Source organism: Micropterus salmoides, unplaced genomic scaffold (assembly GCF_014851395.1).
Source record: "Micropterus salmoides isolate LMB-PRFRI ecotype aquatic unplaced genomic scaffold, ASM1485139v1 Ms_hic_scaffold_9, whole genome shotgun sequence".
NCBI lineage: Eukaryota > Metazoa > Chordata > Actinopteri > Centrarchiformes > Centrarchidae > Micropterus > Micropterus salmoides.
Genome location: NW_024044681.1, coordinates 21539790 through 21559932, shown reverse-complemented (window position 1 = coordinate 21559932; position 20143 = coordinate 21539790). Strand labels below are relative to the sequence as shown.

The window sequence follows — 20143 nt, the reverse complement described above, 5'->3', positions numbered from 1 at the left end:
ATCTGTCAGAGTGGGCATAGTAAAGACTTGAAAACTTGAAAAGGTCCAATGTCTTATTATCTGAAAAGGTTACCAGGACAGGAACAGAAAAATTGGCCTGGCATAAACTTAATTACACCCCAACCATCCTCGCACACACAAGGCTGGAATTAGACATTTCAGAAGGTCTTAGCAAAAAAAAAAGTACAGTTACAGTTTAAGTAAACCATCTTTGTTTGAATATCTAATATGACTGGATTTATTTGTCTGTTACACCACAGCAGGTCACACCATTAGCAGCACAAATCAAAAAGATGAGCTCTATAATGCATTTTACACACTCACCCACAAACAGCATAATGGATATGATGAACAATAAAACACACTAGTAATAAAATCTAAAGCATCTTTCATGATGCACAACGCAGATAAAGAGGGCACCAAATACATCAGCAATATCCTTCATATCTAACAATGGGCTTTTATATTCAGACACCTATAAGTGCAAAAACATCAACTCCTGTTCTTTAACAGACTCAGACAGACTTTAACAGACAATAATTCCTCAAATTAAATACTACAAAGGGCGTGATAAAAGATAAAACTGAAGAGAAAAAGGAGATGAGTAGATAACAGGTTTTTTCAATTGCTAACAAGCATTTACCTAAACTTAAGATACTTTGTCGAAACTCTCAACACAGCAACACATGTACCTCACAGAAATTAGCCAAATAGTACATTTTCTGCTCTAAACCACATTTTGTTCTTTAAACATCAACTCTACATTTCAAAATGTAAAATAACATTGTCTATACTATATTCACAAACTCTATCAAAACACAACAAACCTGACTCAAATCAAATCATTCTGTCTACACACCAGCACGTTTTCTTTCCAAGAGGACCAACCAAGGCTCAACCAATCATAGCATAACGACTTTGTAAATACAAACATTTGATGTCATTACAAAGACTGCATTAATTTTCATGTTTCAGCTCTACCTGCATACAGTAGACGGTGTGAAATCCATTGTTTTTTGTAATTCAGTTTCTTTTTTCTGTAAACCACCCTACATTTTTGGTTTGAGGGGTTGAACGTGTGCATTTTTGGCAACAAACTATGTGGAACTGAATGAGTCATCTTTACTTTATAAAATGAAGTATAGGGAAAAAAATGTAGGTGACAGAATTACAGAAGTAAAAGCTTTATTAGCAACATGAAATTGCAGCCAGGGATCAACATGTATAAAAATACTGTCAAATACGGTTACATTCCTTTTGACTTTGCCATCCCTGCAAACAAAGCAATCTCAGTCCATTATGTAACATAATGGAAAAACAAACTACCACATGCCATCAGAACAGGGGTGCTCCACTCTAACCTCAAGAAGCTCATGAAAACTCATCCCTTCCGAGAACATCTTTTATAACATCACTAACCCCTAACCTCTGCACTTGCTGTGCTCTCCTCCTTATTATCTTATATTGATTGCACTCAAATGTAAGTCACCTTGGATAAACGTGGCCGCCAAATGAGTAAATGTAAATACACAATTACACTGAAACAAAAAATGCGCAGAAGAGAAAAAAAACAAAAAGTCTTGTCCTGTTCTAATTCATATTATCTTCAGCCTTTGGCCACATGTTCTCATCCACATAACATCTAATGTCGTCTCTCGATATGCACCTGGATAGAAACACTTACTGATTCAGCTACCGCTCCCTGGCCCTCTTCCTCTCCCTGGCCCAACTATTCTTCTCCCTTGTTCAGACATTATTCTTTCTTTCCCTCCTCTTCTGTGTTGTTCGATATCCACACTGGATAAACTCAACTCCAGAAAGTCCCCTTTTTGCTGCATTGTGTATGTAATTGAAAGAACTTCCACACCTGTTTATGTCTCTGGTTGAGACCGGAACTAGCTGTGTCTGATCTGTTTTACCCACATTCAAATAAATGAGCTATTTCTCAATGTTTCAATGATTAGTTCATTCAGAATTCCTCATCAGCTGTTTCAGTATAGATATTGAGCTGCTATTGTAGCAAAAGTAGAGACTTTATGCATAATTTAAGGTTTTGAAAATTATGTCTTCATTTCTGACATTTGTAAATAACCCAAAAAAGATCCATAGTTTTGGTATTGGGTAAGCTTGTACTTAAACTGGGTTAATTGACTGCATATTCTGTGGAAACAATATGAATTGTGTTAATGGTATGAAATGAACAGGCAGTTGTTGGGCTGATTTTGTTTAGATTAGACAAAATGATGTTAGTGGTTCTAAAAAACGGTATTAAAACAAACCTGGGAAAAAACAACTAGCAGAAACTAAATCAAAATTTTGTTTTAAACAAATTAAAATTTTCAGACAAAACTGTAATGATACTGGAAGCAGAGAATGTAATATAAAGACGGAGAGATCTCCTGCTTCACAGAAACAACATTTTGAATGGGAAAGAAATACAGATAGTTTAAGTGATTTACAATCTTTCAACATCATTATCATCATCTCACCATCTTCACCATGTCTTCTCAGGTGGGGACATCATATTTCAACTGCCCTTATGTCTATTATTTTGACATTTGCGGCTGTAAGTTGGATAAATATACAGTTTTTACAAATCAGATTGGCGAATTATATAAATGTCACTGTCAATTGTTTTCTTTTGAAGAAAACTAAGATAGCAGTAGCTGCTGTTGTGTAAAAGGCAAAGTGCTAATCATTTGCTAAACTGTTAACATTCAACACAATCACCTTCACTAACAGACTGAAAAGGGAGCCCTGCTGAACATCAGGTTTCAAAGAGGAGTTACAGTTTTTCACAATTGTTAAGACACATTTCTTGAAACCTTCATGCATTTTGTTGAAACTTTAAACACAAAAGCCAATCTTTAAACTATATTCACAAAACCCCTGACTCTTCTGGCAAAATCAAACAATCAAAGCCTCAAAACCATGTAATCTGTGCTCAAAATCAAACAATGCTTTCAAAACATAAACACAGCCAGTCAATATGTAAAACGCTACAGAGCATTCTTTAGACACTACATCAAAAAATTGAGAACACAGAGTCCAGGGCATGTAGTTAGAATTTTTTTTTCCATAAAAGGAAACATATTTTCCAATTTAAAAAAGTATAGTAATTACAACTTAGTACAGTAAATATATAGTATACTGTAAGTACTGCAAGTAATACAGTATTGAATATCTCTATTTTCAGCATTTGCATAAAAATACAGTAAGCCCAAAGAACAAAAAACTCTAAATGAAAAGCACATTACACTCAAAATGTTGTGCAGCCGCAGAATCAAACTGAATGCGAGATTCATTCTGCCTCAGCATAATGTCTGTGTGCTGGGTTCGGCCAGAGGACTTGGTCCACATCACATGCAACCTTGTCCCTTACCAAGCAAAGGAGGAAAAGGCTCTGGTGTGCTGGATGCAGCCTTATGCCGCATTCAGACCAAGCGCGAATTTTCGCCTCGCAACGCTTTCCTCACGTGAGTACATTCGCTGCAAGTGTTTACACACAACGCGAGAAGGCGATTTTAACGCGATAAGGTGAATAAACACAACTTGCCATTACTACAACTGTATGAACCCAAAGTAAACATTTTGCTGTGATTAAATAGCAATAAACGGATAAACTGATGCCGAAATAACTACAACATGATGCAGATTTGTTAAACATATGAATTCATGCTTTGTCAGGTCTGCCAGCAAGACAGCAGGACAACATCTTCTAAAATGTTTGTTTTCTGAATGGTGTTTGGATCGATCAGGGCTATGCTATGGTAACTTGGTCACAGTAAAGTACAATGATAGCTGGAATAAAGTTACAGACACATGTTTTCCTAACTCACCAGGTAGTTCAACCTCCTTGCTTTCTTTTCTCCAAGTAATGTCCAGTTTTGTCTGGTTTTTATATAAATATGAAGTCGTAGTCAGACAGAGCTAACGACGCTAACAACAACACTGGAACCGGATGTGCACGGAAGCTAGATGCTGAGAAGCTCCAGTGAAGATAAATCAACATTAATATCCCAAAAACTAAAGTAAAAAGCTAATTTAATAAAAGCAATTAACTCCGAGCTCCTCCCGCGAGTAAACAGCGTAGTTGTCAGAGCAGAATCCGACCGACTACGATTGTTTATTTGTCCAATGGTTGCAGCGCTGCTCCCTGCTCCTCTCCCCCAAGTTTAGTAGCTTTCAGCCGGTCTGCGGATTTTCAATCCCCCGCTCTGCCTGGCCCTCTCCACACAACAGTCTGAAGCCTCGGTGACGTTCGGACAATCTCAACACTGATAGGCTATCGCGACTCAGCGTCATGCGACTTCTTCGCTTGAGTTGAAAATATTCAACTCACGCGAATTCCTTCGCGTCGCCGGCCCCTTACTTACACACAAAATCTCAGTTTTAACTCTACTATGCCAACATTAGATAGAGAGCAACGGGAGTATGAGGGAGAGGCAGTGGATAAGTTGAAGGAGGAAGAATTAGAGGAAGAGGAAGAAGATGAGTTGGAACAGGACGAGACCAAAGAAGAGAAGGAAGGAGAGCAGTCTCTGATGAGATCAGGGACACACTAATTGATCATGTGATCAACCACGGGTTGACCATGAGAGAAGCTGGACTGAGTCCAGCCCAACTTGAGTCGCTTTACAGTGGCGTCCATAATTCGAACCTTCAGAAATGAGAACAGGTATGCTACAATCTAATCACTATTTCAGCATTACATCAACATTGTACTATAAAATATGTATTACTGCATAGTATTGCAAAACATTTGTAGGTCTGAGCCATCCATTTGTGCACTGCATTGCATAATTGAGGTTGCTGTACTACAACATTTTTTACATGTTTTACAGTACGTATACTGCACACACACTGTTTTTGAATTGTCTACAGAGTGAAAAGGCAAAGAAATCATGGAGGACGAGGATGCATGTTTACAGATGTACAAGAAACAGCAACTAGAAATTTGGTATTGGCCAACAATGCAAGTAGGATGTGAGAAATAAGAGATAATATCTTGAATAATGAAACCATATTAACAACATCAATGCTGTAGGCCTCTCAACCATACAACGCATCCTCCAAAGGCATCAAGTGACAGTGAAACAACTGTACAAGGTGCCATTTGAGAGAAACTCTGATAGAGTCAAGAATCTGCGGCGTGACTTTGCGGATGTTGGTATGTAACACTACTTCCAGTCCTTCAGACACATACCATATTTACTGATCTGTATATTCTTTTGTCTGTTACTGTCAGGAATTAGGTTGCGTGCAAAAGCAAGAGAGCCCAAATGCAAGACACTGGAGAGCAAAGGTACACTTAAGGGAATTTAATCCAACAAAAAAGAACAAAGCTTACAGTTAGTGGAGACTGGCAAAATCCAAAAACGACAGATAACTCTAAAGCAGGCAGAACACACATCTCACAACAATGACTGGACACAAACTAAAGAAACTGGTAAACATATATACAGGGACTAACGAGCAGGGCGGGAGCAACACAGGTGACAGATCAGACAATCAAGCACACAGACACACAAGCAGGCAGAGGGATTACTGGAGTAACAGACAGAACACAGGTTACTAAACACAGACCATATCAAAATAAGACGGAACAGATCAAAATACTATAAAATGACAAATTAATCCAGACACAAGCAGACCGAACACAAATAATACAAATTAACTACAACCAACAGGTAAAACAGACTGAAACTAGGATTAAACAGACCACAGAGCAGACAAAGCCAAAATAATGCAAACAAAGAACCTGAAGTAAATACAAAGTTATTAACTAAGACACAGAACTAAAATGCAGGGCTAAACCTAAGATACAAGACAGAACAGGTACTAAGTGAGCTAAACAGAACATGCAAATGAACAATGGAATAAACAAGGCTAAACAGAGGAAACACAAGACAAGGAACACAACCACAAAACAAGAAAACATGTACCAACTGCTAAACAGAACAGGGCAGGGAACAGAGACGGCACCAACCAGGAAACAGGACAGCACTAAACATGGAACAGATCAGAGGGCTGTTTCACAAAACCAAGATAGCGGATTAAGCCGGGATTTTCCAACATGGCAATTTATTCTGTGCAGCTAGCCTGCTCCATACTTTGCACACAACGAGCATCAGCGAGTAGGTTTACGTGGAATGAAAACACATGCAAAGAAAAATGATAAATAAAATAAAAGGTAACTCAGGCACAGTAATAAGAAAGTGTGGCAGCCAATAGTGGACCGACTGAATGTGTGAGAAGCTAAAAATATCTCTGCTCTTAACTGAAACTCATAGTCATAATTATAATGTCATATCGTGCCTTAAAAATGAGCACCGGACGTTATATGTCACTCAAGAAATTTATGGCACACACACTATATAGGAGATATATCTAAGATATATATATAGGCCTAAATAATTTTGATTAGGTTTCATGATTGAATAAAACTCCCAAATTACAGTCCCACTTCAGTAAGGAGACTATATTGTGCACTGTTTATTCATGAAACAACAGGGAGGGGACACCACAATGTTTTTTGACCTTTTTTTTCTCCCTGGGATCACTCGTCTGCTGTGAGCTTCGGAGAGAGAAAACAATGATTAATACATCGTGCTACAGTCATGCTACAGTGTGCTTTGCAATGATCACCTCTCTTTGTTGTTGCTGGATTTCCAATTTCCTCAGTTCTTCTTTTTATCTCCATATCTAGGTCCAAGTCCTGTTATTTTATTTTGTTAATTTTTTCAAGTGTGTGCAGTTCAGACATCTGACAGTTTGTAAAACACATTAATTAGCACAGCAGGAATTGTTCACCAATCTCTTACAGGCAATTCCATTGCAGGGAATTCCATTGCCTGTAAGAGATTTTCCGTAGTAAATGTGTTTCGGTCATAGACCTTCCATCATCAGGCAGAGAAAAATTCTTCTGTTGGATTGAAGTAAGGGCTGTGTGGTTGAAGATATAGAACATTTATGAATCACTGGTTGCTGGTTGATGTTGATCCACTTGCTAAGCGGGACACCACAGTGAAAACTGACATTGTCCCATAGACAGGATGCACTGCTGGCTCATGATCCTGTTGCTCACACTCAAACACATAATCCCAAAGACCACCCAGAAAAATAAGACAATGTTCAGTGTTATATGGCCCCAAGGTTGAATGACGGTAGACAACCTGTCCCTTACTTATAGCATGGTCAATGGATGCCACTACGTTGGCCAGGGACTTGACCACATGTCGGTTTGATCACATCATTAGAAACAAGAAAGAGTGCAAAATTATGAGTTGTTGTGTGTAAAAGATGACAGCTGTGTTGCATGGTCATATAATTAGAATATCATCAAAAAGTTGATTTATTTCAGTGATTCCATTCAAGTGAAACTTGTATAATGTATAGATTCATTCCACACAGACTGATATATTTCAAGTGTTCATTCCTTTTAATTTTGATGATTATAACTGACAACTAATGAAAACCCCAAAATCAGTATCTCAGAAAATTAGAATATTGTGAAAAGGTTCAATATTGAACACCTGGTGCCACACTCTAATCAGCTAATTAACTCAAAACACCTGCAAAGGCTTTTAAATGGTCTCTCAGTGTAGTTCTGTAGGCTACACAATCATGGGGAAGACTGCTGACTTGACAGCTGTCCAAAAGACGACCATTGACACCTTGCACAAGGAGGGCAAGACACAAAAGGTCATTGCTAAAGAGGCTGGCTGTTCACAGAGCTCTGTGTCCAAGCACATTAATAGAGAGGCGAAGGGAAGGAAAAGATGTGGTAGAAAAAAGTGTACAAGCAATAGGGATAACTGCACCCTGGAGAGGATTGTGAAACAAAACCCATTCAAAAATGTGGGGGAGATTCACAGAGTGGACTGCAGCTGGAGTCAGTGCTTCAAGAACCACCACGCACAGACATATGCAAGACATGGGTTTCAGCTGTCGCATTCCTTGTGTCAAGCCACTCTTGAACAAGACACAGTGTCAGAAGTGTCTCGCCTGGACTAAAGACAAAAAGGACTGGACTGCTGCTGAGTGGTCCAAAGTTATGTTCTCTGATGAAAGTAAATTTTGCATTTCCTTTGGAAATCAAGGTCCCAGAGTCCAGTGTAAAGTTTCCACAGTCAGTGATGGTTTGGGGTGCCATGTCATCTGCTGGTGTTGGTCCACTGTGTTTTCTGAAGTCCAAGGTCAATGCAGCCATCTACCAGGAAGTTTTAGAGCAGTTCATGCTTCCTGCTGCTGACCAACTTTATGGAGATGCAGATTTCATTTTCCAACAGGACTTGGCACCTGCACACAGTGCCAAAGCTACCAGTACCTGGTTTAAGGACCATGGTATCCCGGTTCTTAATTGGCCAGCAAACTCGCCTGACCTTAACCCTACAGAAAATCTATGGGGTATTGTGAAGAGGAAGATGCGATATGCCAGACCCAATGCAGAAGAGCTGAAGGCCACTATCATCATAATGATATCACTCATAACACCTGAGCAGTGCCACAGACTGATCGACTCCATGCCACACCGCATTGCTGCAGTAATTCAGGCAAAAGGAGCCCCAACTAAGTATTGAGTGCTGTACCTGCTAATACTTATCATGTTCATACTTTTCAGTTGGCCAACATTTCTAAAAATCCTTTTTTTGTATTGGTCTTAAGTAATATTCTAATTTTCTGAGATACTGAATTTGGGGTTTTCATTAGTTGTCAGTTATAATCATCAAAAACAAAAGGAATGAACACTTGAAATATATCAGTCAGTGTGGAATGAATGTATACATTATACAAGTTTCACTTTTACTGAAATAAATCAACTTTTTGATGATATTCTAATTATATGACCAGCACCTGTATTTAACATTTTGCAAAACATGCATCACAGTGCAAAATGTGTTTTAGTTAGTGAGAATGTATTTAGCGTTTTGCAAAAAGAGTGGATGAGATTTGCAAAAAGAGTGATCGATTCGATACATGGATTTAGGCCATTGAGCATTTGGTTCAGAGAATGGGGTTTAGTGTTTTAGCAATTGTAAAAAACTGTAATGAGGAACCATAAAGTAACAGGCAGGAGAGGTACGTGCTTGTGATGTGTTTCCACAAAGTAGGATCTTCAAACGGACTGTGTTGCTGAAGGTCAGACTGAGTTCAGGCAAATGATGCAATAGCCATTATTCACAGCCATTAAAGGATATATAAAAAAGAGGAACTGTTTAGAGGCCAATCAATTTTCTCTGTTTTCCATTTTGTTAAAATCGGACATTAAGATTACTTACTCAGATTACTTAGGTTTTATTTAGGAAGCTTAAGGGATGTAACATCAATGCCTGTGACACAGACAAAAGCAAACATGATTTGGAAAAACTTTGGATAGATCTGAGATTTAAAAAAATGATTGACTGACTTTAGAAAGTACTTCACATTGACTGAGAACTGAAAACTATTCCCTAACAACTTAGAAAATGAGGAAACTGGCATTTTAATGAGAATATGTAAATGGAAAGTATGCCGAAATCTCAATGCCAAAAAACTAAAATATCTTACAAAGGTTAAGATTGTGATGAGAATTTTATCCATAACATCTGGCAAAAAGTGTAAAACTAAAGGCCTCCGTGAAGTCAAACATCCTGGCTCCTGATAATCTTAGTCACTATCAGTTACAAATTTGCTGTTATCGTCTCTAGATGACCAAACAAAGTGTTAGGAGTTTGTTAGTGAGTTCTGGGAGTACAGGGTTATACATCAGCACAGAGAGAACAGGCGGCCGTTAACTGAAGGTGAAGATTAAAGATTCAGAGGACAGGAAAGAACAGGCTACAGGTCATTTTATGGATGAACACTCCACCGCACCAGTCTATAGTCATTCAGGACAAACAGGGCGGCTTCTTTAAATGAGGCATAATGAACATGGCTCTTCAGTGTAAGTCTTTCCCTTGCTTATGTCCCTAAAAATAGATACGTGTGAACCGGAAATTTTTTTTACGAGCACAGTGTGCTAGTGAAGACTACAAGCTACCATAATCTTTCCCTCTTCAGTAGTCTTGTTTACATTTAGTGTGGGTGTGGGTTGTGTGGGTGCTACTGGTGTATCCTGTATCTGTCCTCATCACTCATCTCGGTGATGAGTTTTTAAAAAAGCTGTGTCCATGTTTTAAAAGGTCTTGACAATATTTTAAGGGCCATTCTGAGTGTCCAGATACTAGGGTCTTCCACTTGACACACACACACACACACAGTATAAATATGTATGTAATAATTTGTTTAATAATCTCTGTTACTTTACATTTTTCACTATGCTCCTAAATTTCTTTGTGCTCTTGCCCTTTATAAATGGGTTTCAGCCAACTTGAGGAAATTAATGAACCCACAATTAACAAATTGTTGAAAATAAACAGCTTGTTTGAGAGAGCTGACATTCAGAATCTTTACTGGTTCTCAGGCAACAGAGCAGTCAATAGTGTGAGGCTTCTTACTGAGAGACCAAATTGAAAAGGAGTAGATTCAATTAAGCAATCAGGCCTTAAAGCCCCCCTCCAGTGTATTTTGACATTTCTATGATATTTCATATTTTCCTTACAGTGTTGATTACCCACATAGTTTGCCAAATATTTTTTGCCAAATAGCTTAATTTTGTGCTCAAAGTTGCAAAAATTGCTTAGTTGTTAAAACGGGGTTGTGACGTATGACTATAGTAATTCCATAAGTCATACGTCATTCTCCAAGCTTGCGCAGGCGCACTGTCATCCTTCCTTAAAAAACTGTCACGCCGTCACGCCTCCTTAAGTCAGAGCATTAAACCAATAAACATCGTTGTGAGCTAGCTAACCAAAGTGTTTAGTTCTATCCTGTCCTTCATGTCTTGTTCTCTACCATCATGCTTGGGTTCTCTTTGTCTGTCTCTGTGTAGCCTTTATTATTGCATTCACCCACATCTGTAAGTTACTTCATATCTGTCTTGTCTCGTATCTTAGTTCCTAGTTTGTGTCTTTAGTTCTTAGTCCTGTGGCTTAGTTCATGTCTTAAGTGTTTACTCCTGGTCTGTGTACTTCTGTGTTTTGCACATGGGCACTGCTCTGAGTTCTTTTCAAGTCTTAGCTTCAGTCTGTGTTCCTTGTTGATGTTAGTTTAGTTGTGATCTGGATTAGTTTGTTATTTTCATTATTCTGATCTGTTACTACTTACTTTGACATGTTTGGTGTTCAGTACTTGTGTTATGTCTGTTCACCTCCAGTAATCTGCCTGTCAGCCAGTCTCTCTGTTTTCCCATTCTGTCTCTCTGCCTCGTTAACCCTGATACCTGTCACCTCATTAGCCCCTGTGTATAAATGTTTGGTGTTTCTGTTAACTCCCTGTCGCATGTCTGCTCAGTCCAAGTTCTGCAAGTTGCTACATTACACATTCTGTTTTTGGATGTACCAGTTCCCTGTACCCGTGAGTTTTTATTCCTGCCTTTCTGTCTACCTCTGGATTAAATACTCTGGAACTAGACCTCTGCTGTCTGTGTCATGCATTTGGGTTCTCACCTGCTCTGCGCACCCAGCGTTCCTGACAAGAATGGGTTATTATATGCAGAGAAGCTGAGACGGAATGCATGTAGGGAGACTTCAGTGTATGGCATTGTCATAAACAGAAGTAAAATGATTCATCCATACATCGCCATGACTCTACAGGTGGGTACAGATAAAGTGGAAATGTGATATTTTTATTCACTATTCTAATCTGTTTTCAATCAATGGTTCAACCCAGAAGAAAAGAGAAACACCAGAAACTGCTGCCCAATAATGAAACCAAATTGTGACTAGTTCTAAAATTATGGTTATTATGTTAATTATGATCCAAATCAGGATAATGAGCATTTGAAAGTTTAAAGGAATTGTCACTTTCAGGTGTTGATTAGCTTAGCATAGCATAACGACTGGACGCAGGGGGAAAAGCAGACATTTTGTGTTGTCATGGCAGGAAAAGCACAGGTGAGCACAAATGAGTTAACATGCTGGTATTTCTCTCTGGGTGTAGAGACTTCCTGGAGTCTTGTTAACCCTGATGAGGCCCCAACCCACATAGCTGCCGAGACACTGAGCAGCACTGACAAACAATAGCACAGTCTCTGACGTTCTTTCCTAACCAAAGGAACCCACACAAATAATATACCAAAGAAAGGTCAAAAAGCAGCAGGACAGTAGAAAGTGCTATGATGGGCTAGCAAGCAAAAATAGTTGAGAGCAAAATCCAACAAAGGACAAAGAAAAACAATTCAAACATTTCAGTGATTTCTAATAATTTCAGAACAGTCAAATGAAACCACAATAAATGGATTTTGGTGCTTTATTCAGGTAATTTCTCTGTTCAGTGAGAAACCCATTTATCAGAAATCTTGTGAGTAAAAAACATTAATTCATCGTGTTAAAATCCTTTATTAGGCAGGATTAAATGTTTTGATGATCAATTCCTCTGCTGCTAACTACGTCTTCCAGAATAGAAACAACAACCTGAAAAACACACACACACACACACACACACACACACACACAGAGACACACAGAGAGAGAGAGAGAGAGAGAGAGAGAGAGAGAGAGAGAGAGTCAGAGTCAGAGGACACTTACAGCCAGGTAACATTTGGAGAGAGCAGAGGAACATCCAGCAGGTTGACCTCCACACACTCGACGTCTGTCTGTATGCAGTCACAACTCTCTGGATACTCCTGCAAAGCTGCACACACACAAACACTATAAAATAGCATTCACAAATTTGAATTATAGAGGCTTATGCTTAAAAAATTAACAGGAGTGGCCCTGTGGGACACAACAAGATAACTTTCATTTAAAAAATGCCTATCACAATTTACTAAAGCCCAAAGTGATTCCACTTACGATAAGCCTCACATCTGAGAAGCTGAAGCCAGCGAATGTTTGTGAATACCAAACATTTAGTAAGCCAAATCCGTTTTGGGACTGGTACTGACCATGTTACATAAGTGCATTGGGCATCGTAAGCGATCCACATTACATAAAGGTTATTTATAGTTTTTTTTTCAATTGCTAACCTGCGTTGGTCAAAACCATACACGTCACATTGTCAAAACTCTTCACACAGTCAGCGCAACAGAAGTGTATGTGGACCAAACTGTGAATAATTGCGGACCAAACTGTGAATAATTTTTCATTGCTTTCACACAAAATGCAATGACCCCTTTCTTCAAAATTCATGAACTCTTTTCTCATTACTACTTCACCACCTGCAAAACACTATATCTGCAGCACATTTTTCAAATGCTAACACACTGTGTCCAAAACTGTTAAAAACACATTCAAAACAGATTGATGGTAAATGTACTGCATTTCTGCAGTGACCAGATTGAAATAAGTAGAAAATCTTAGAAGGCAGGCAATTTCACTTTTGGAAATGTGAATTTGGTCAGTGCAACGACAATTGCCAGAGTTCTGGAGAAACATAAAATAAGGACGAAGCAGTTGTACACTGTACCATTTGAGAGAAACTGTGAACGTGTGAAAGAACTCAGTTATCAATAAGTCCAGGTAAGATGTCTGTTCAATAATCAGTCAGGGAACATACACAGTGATGCATAATGTGAAGTCCTGTAAAACTGTGTATTTACTGTATTTTAGAGAGTAATGGAGCTGACACCGTCCTGATGGACCCGCTCCAGAACCCCTGGGAGCAGAGTAACTGGGGGGAAAGCATACAGACGCTGCCTCGGCCACGTCTGCACTATGGCATCCAGCCCTAGCGGGGCTGGGGGCGAGAGGGAGAACCACAGTGGACAGTGCATAGTCTCTTGAGACGCAAACAAGTCCACGTCTATAGGGCCGTACCTTTCGCACAATAACTCCACCACCTCGGGGTGGAGTTTCCATTCCCCGGGCCTCAGCCCCTGTCTCGACAGCAGGTCTGCTCCCTGATTCTGGGTCCCAGGGATATACATCTTTCTGAGAGACAGCAGTCTCTGCTGGGACCACAGGAGGATCTGATGCGGCAGTTTGCATAACAGGCGCGAGCGCAGACCCCCCTGGTAATTCAAATAGGCCACCACTGCCGTATTGTCGGTTCTGACAAGGAAGTGGCGACCGCGGAGAGCGGGCAGAAAACTCCTCAGAGCTCTGAATACTGCCAACATTTCCAGGCAATTTATGTGCCAAGAGAAATGATGCTCCTGCCAGGAGCCTCTTGCAAAGCGGCCGTCCATGACCGCGCCCCACCCCGTGAGTGAGGCGTCAAAACAATTGTCTGGCGACATGACGCTCCCAACACGGGACCCTGGGACAGGAACCAAGGTTTCCTCCATACTGACAGGGAACGAAGGCACCTGCTCGTAACCCGTATCAGACGGAACGGATTTCCCCTCCGGGAGAATCCCTTGGATTTTAACCACCACTGCAGGGCTCTCATGTGCAGCAGGCCAGAAGGTATTATGCTGGATTCTGCTGCCATGAGACCCAACACCCTCTGAAAGTGTTTCACTGTGATGGTGCGGCCTAGCTTCACTCTGGTCACTGTGGTCAAAATGGACTCGACGCGTGCAGGAGACAGGCGGGCCCGCATCGTCGTTGAGTCCCACACCACCCCTAGGAACGTAGTCCGTTGGGCGGGCGTCAACACGCTCTTCTTCGCGTTGAGCCGTAGCCCCAAATGCTGAAGGTGGGCAAGGACGACATCTCGATGCTGAACCGCTAACTCTCGAGACTGAGCCAGAATGAGCCAGTCGTCGATGTAGTTCAGTATGCGGATGCCCTGGAGCCTCATTGGGGCAAGAGCTGCATCCATGCATTTGGTGAACGTGCGAGGGGAGAGTGCTAGGCCAAACGGAAGAACCCGATACTGGTACGCCGCACCCCCGAAGGCGAACCTCAGGAACTTCCTGTGAGAGGGACGGATGGAGATGTGGAAATATGCGTCTCGCAGGTCTTTTGTGACAAACCAATCCTTGGATTGGATGTGACTGACGATGGCGGGGGTGGCGAGCATATTGAACCTGAATCTCCTCAGAGATTGGTTCAGGGACCGCAGATCTAAAATCGGATGCAACCCTCCGTCCTTTTTGGGAACAATGAAGTCCCGGCTATAGTACCTGGACACCCTGACTGGCGGGGAAATAAGTTCTATGGCCCCCTTTTCCAGCAGAGAGCGAACTTCTTGTCCCAACACCTGGCTCTGCTCCGAGTGCACTGCAGTCCAGACCACCCCGTTGAATCTGGGGGGGCGGACCCAGAACTGTAGCCTGTAGCCATCCACGCAGGACCCACGGGGAAATGTTCGCAAGGCTCCGCCACGCTTCTGCGAAATCCGCCAAGGGAACCAGCCCCTCAGGAGAAAGGTAGCTCGCTAATGCCTCCTCAACCCGAGGCATCGCTCCGTAGCCGCAATGCTTAATCTCTGTCACATTGTAATCCAGCAGAGGGGAAGTAGTCAGCCGTGCAGAGAAGGGTTTATTCCATGATTTACACAACTCATTGTGCAAATCAGGAAAGAATTCACCGCCTGTGGCCAATCAATATTCAACTTGTCACCACCTCCAATAGTTCATCATAGCTGGGCGCAGACTGATGACGTCGGCCCGGCTCCTGGAATGCTTAGCATCATGGAGTCTAACTCCTCAGAATCAGACTGTGCGAGCCTCTCCAGACTCATACCTCGGGCGGGAGAAGCTGAGAAACGGGCTCCCGAACGGGGAAGAGGGGAGGCGGAGTCAGCAGACGAGGACGGGGAAAAGGCCTCAGCCGTCCTGACGCCCTCGGAGATATCGCGCTTTCCCCATGACCGCAGCCACCGCGACGCCTCAGCGACCGCGGGGCCTGAGCCACGGGGAAACCGCATCCGACCGTCTTCCGAAAAGAGAGCTGCACGAGACCTCAGCACCCTCAGGGACAGGGCCTTGCAATGGCCGCAGGCAGCCCCCTCGAGGTCTGTCTGGGCGTGCGACATCCCCAGACAGGAAACACACATCTCATCAGTATCCCCAGCCGTGATGTAGCGGGGCATGGAAAAAACACATTGTCGGAAATGATTACCAGACATGGTCTCTTCTGCTTCGTAATGACTTCCAGGTAAGACAACAATTTTCTTGGTAGTGGAGCTTTCAAACATACTCAGAGTGCCTGCTGAATAGAAAAAAGCTGTCCTGTGTGCCTGCGTGCTTATATACGCCTCCAGTTACGCGGCCACACGCTACCGTTCTAGCAACACCAATAGGACTGGAGTAGTTTCATTCATGATTCAGCCCTGCCACGCCCAGAGGCGTTCCCATAGTGTCGTCACCGATGCAGTTTGAGATCCCTCGAAGGGGAACTGCACATACATTCATATTTGTGGATGAAGCTGGATTCAATCTGGCAAAAACACGTCGCAGGGGAAGAAATGTGATTGGACAGAGAGAAACCAGGGATGTCCCAGGGCAGAGAGGAGCTAACATCACAATGTGTGCAGCACTGTCCAATGATGGTTTGCTGTTACACAAACCACTCATTGGCCCCTACAACACGGAGAGGCTCATGTCTTTCCTGGATGACCTGCATAATCGCCTTGTGCCAGTGGAGGAGAGAGGAGCAAGAAACTCCCCTATCTTTGTTGTTGTGTGGGATACAGTTTTTTTCAATTGCTAACCTGTACTGGTCAAAACTGAAGTGACATTGTCAAAACTCTTCACACAGTCAGCGAAACAGAAGTGTACGTGGACCAAACTGTGAATCATTTTTCATTGCTTTCACACAAAATGCATTCAATGACCACTTTCTCCAAAATCCATGAACTCTTTTTCCATTACTACTTCACCACCTGCAAAACACTGTATATCTGCAGCACATTTTTCAAATACTAACACACTGTGTCCAAAACTGTTTGCAAATTTCCTGCATATTTTGATATATGTGGAAAATCTTTGCAGAACATTTACATCCATTTCATGTTTTAGAGAAATATGTGTAATGTTTTGAATGTGGTTTTACTGTAAAACTGCAAGCTGAATATAAAGCAGGAAATGTGCTTATATTTTAGCAGAATTGGTTCAAGGGGATGGTACATCAATTACAGACTGTGGTCATTGGGTCGCAGGTACCAGTGTTAACTATGTAAACAACTGGAAAAAAGTGTATTGCAGCACTGAAATGTCAGGAACTTCTTTTTTTTCACAAGTAAATTACTGAATGCATTTCTGATTCATTCTTGTAACATATACTATAGTACAGTCAATAAAGTGACATATGTTACAGGTTTCTTCCATTTTTTCGCTTTGGTACAAAACTATTTGTATTGGTAAACTATGGCTAAACTTTTGATGACAATGATTGAAAATGCACAAGGCTGTACTTTTTTTTGTATGGCATAGATCAATTTCAACAGTACAGAGTTACAGTAAACATTGCAAGAGATTGGACAGGATTCACAGTTACACTTTTACTGTATGCACCGTAATTTGTCATGTCATTGTGATGCAGAAAATAAAAAAACAAGACTATTTTACAGCACTGCATAGCACAACAGAAACAATTACAAAATAAGAAATGGAAACATAAAAACACCCCCTCAGGTTGATGTTTCTGTCTATTGGGCCACAGATTCTTATTCACAGCACAACAGATCAGAACTTCATCAGTTTACTGTAGGACACATTTACAAAACAAGTCTAATAGACATATGTAGGAAAATGCAGATTATGACCTTTTCAACCATGTAGTGACTTACGCAATGAACTTATGTCTATATGTTTTGGGGGGGTAAGACTTCTCAACAAAGAACCAGTATAATTTAACACATTGTGATCAACATGACATACAGTAAGCAATTGATACTGTAGGAAACAACAGAGAAACACATAATAATTTGCATAAATGTGTCAAATTTCTCAAAAGACTGAGAAATTGCTTTTGCATATGATGTGCACAAGCGATTACATGATGTGGAGGTTGAACAAGTAGAATTTCAATTCTGATCTGAGAAATGTATATCAGTGACTGAAAACAACTGTATTCTATAATGAAATACTGATTTATATGAAAATATCAGTCACATTTCAAGGATAAAAGATCTACAAATGTAAGTAATGATTCCTGTTGTTAGTGTTTTGTAGATCAGTGTGTTATGAGTGACAATGTATGCTTTCTGAGTGGGTATTGTTGCCAGTGTTTTGGCTGAACGAGTTTATTTTGAGGCTTATATGAAGTGTTTTGGTGGTTTGAGTGACTTTAGGAGGTAAGATTACAGTTTTTTTCGATTGCTAAATGACAGTGAGAACAACTGGAGCTACTGTACATGTGCAAAACTCTAACTACAGTCTGCCCAGCAGCAGTTCATGTGGACCAAACTCTAGTTCGTTTTTCATTGCTTGAACACAATTTTCAAAACTCTACACACTTATCCCATGACCTTAACCACAACCTGCACAACACTGTGGATTTAAAGCACTTTGTTCAAATGCTAACACACTGCTGTCAAAACTGTGAACCACACATTCAAAACATAATCGATTTCAGCCTTGTGCCTTTCAAACACTGCTAATTGCAATTTCAGCTGAAAGGCTAAGCAGGTGTTTTGTTTTGGACTTGTTAGTGAACACACACACACACACACACACACACACACACACACATATATATACATATATATATATACATGTATATATGAGAGAGAGAGACTAATTTTGGAAATGGAACAAGGAAGACAGGTTCGTGGAGGGAGACAAAGAGCTGTTATTTCAGATGGGGGGGGGTTGTTTCAATTTACAGTAAAATTGTTTACAATACTATCCATAGACATAGAACAAATAAAGGATATTGAAACAAATTGCCTCATTTCTGATGCATTCTTGTTACAAATACTTTAGTACCGTCAAAGTGAAAATATGTTATTGTTGTTGTATAATGAAAACCTAATTTATTTGCTCACGCTCCAAAGATAAGAGAAGATAGTTCTTCATTTATGTAATGCTCCCTGTTTTTAGTGTTTTGTAGGTCAGTGTGTTATGAGTGAGACTGTATGCTTTCTAAATGAGAATTGTTGCCAGTGTTTTGGTTGAACGAGATTATTTTGAGACTTGTACGAAGTTTTGGTGGTTTGAGTGACTTTTGGAAGTCAGATTAACTGTTTGGCTAAGATGCATGTTGGTAATGCAGACTGTGTGAAGAGTTTTGAAAAAGCCGCTTCAGTTGTGACCATTGCATCTTAGCAATTGAAAAAAACTGTATCAGTATCTTTATATAATTCAGTGTTTCTGCTATCAGTTATTTTAATTAAGCCATGGCAGCCTACCGACTCATTGCAATTTTTTGTGCCACGTCACCTTAAATAAAATTAATTCCAATGAGTTATGTGCACTGTTTTTTCATTCGGGACAAAGAGAGCACTGGTATAATGGTATTAGTAAAGGCAAAGACCCTGTGTTGAGGTATCAGACTCTATATTGGGTGAGAAAACATAGTAGTGGTGCATCCTTACTAAAATTGGTGTTTATAATTGTTTAGTCAGTCATCTCTGAGCTCTGGCAGCGGCTTGTTATTAATGTATTGTAACTTATCCTGCAACAGGTGTAAAAAGACTGGGAAGGAGACCGAATAACGTTCGAATTTTATCTCTTGTCACAACAAGTTGGTGTGTACATACACATTGCTAAACACTTACAAAAACATTAGGTAACAGTCCTCATCAAATAAATGTCTAATCTGCAGACACAGGCTAAAAGTAAATACATTTACCTGACGCTTTTATCCAAACCAACTTACAATTGCTATACATGTCAGAGGTTGCACGCCTCGGGAGCAACTAGGGGTTAAGTGTCTTGCTCAGGGACACATGGTGGATGTCTCACAGAGAGAATCGAACCCAGGTCTCCCACACCAAAGCTAAGCATCTTATCTATGCGCCATCACCACCCCTCTAAATACTTACGGTACACACATTCAAGCATATAGACACAACTACTGTATACACACATACTTACAGCACTCATTCAGGAGGTACTGGTCCAAAGGATTGGCATTCTGTAGTGTCTGACCGAATAAGTCCGCCCATCCGATGTTGTCCCCTGCAAGCCCAAACAAAGGAACAATCGTTATTTTTATCTGTGCAGACAGAGAAAACAACAGTCAGCTGGATGGTGTTCGTTTCATTGGAAAAAGCAATTGGCTATGTT

At 40.7% G+C, this 20143-nt stretch overlaps 1 protein-coding gene across 1 annotated transcript in view; it reads right to left on the bottom strand.

The window, feature by feature from the left end:
- Window positions 1–20143, bottom strand: part of rxfp2a (relaxin family peptide receptor 2a) — a 61242-nt gene that overhangs the window by 29889 nt on the left and 11210 nt on the right. The window contains exons 3-4 of the mRNA XM_038709358.1: window positions 19952–20035; window positions 12609–12714 (exon numbers count right to left, since the gene is read on the bottom strand). Coding sequence (XP_038565286.1) covers window positions 12609–12714; window positions 19952–20035 — 190 coding nt within the window. The remainder of the gene's footprint in view (window positions 1–12608; window positions 12715–19951; window positions 20036–20143) is intronic.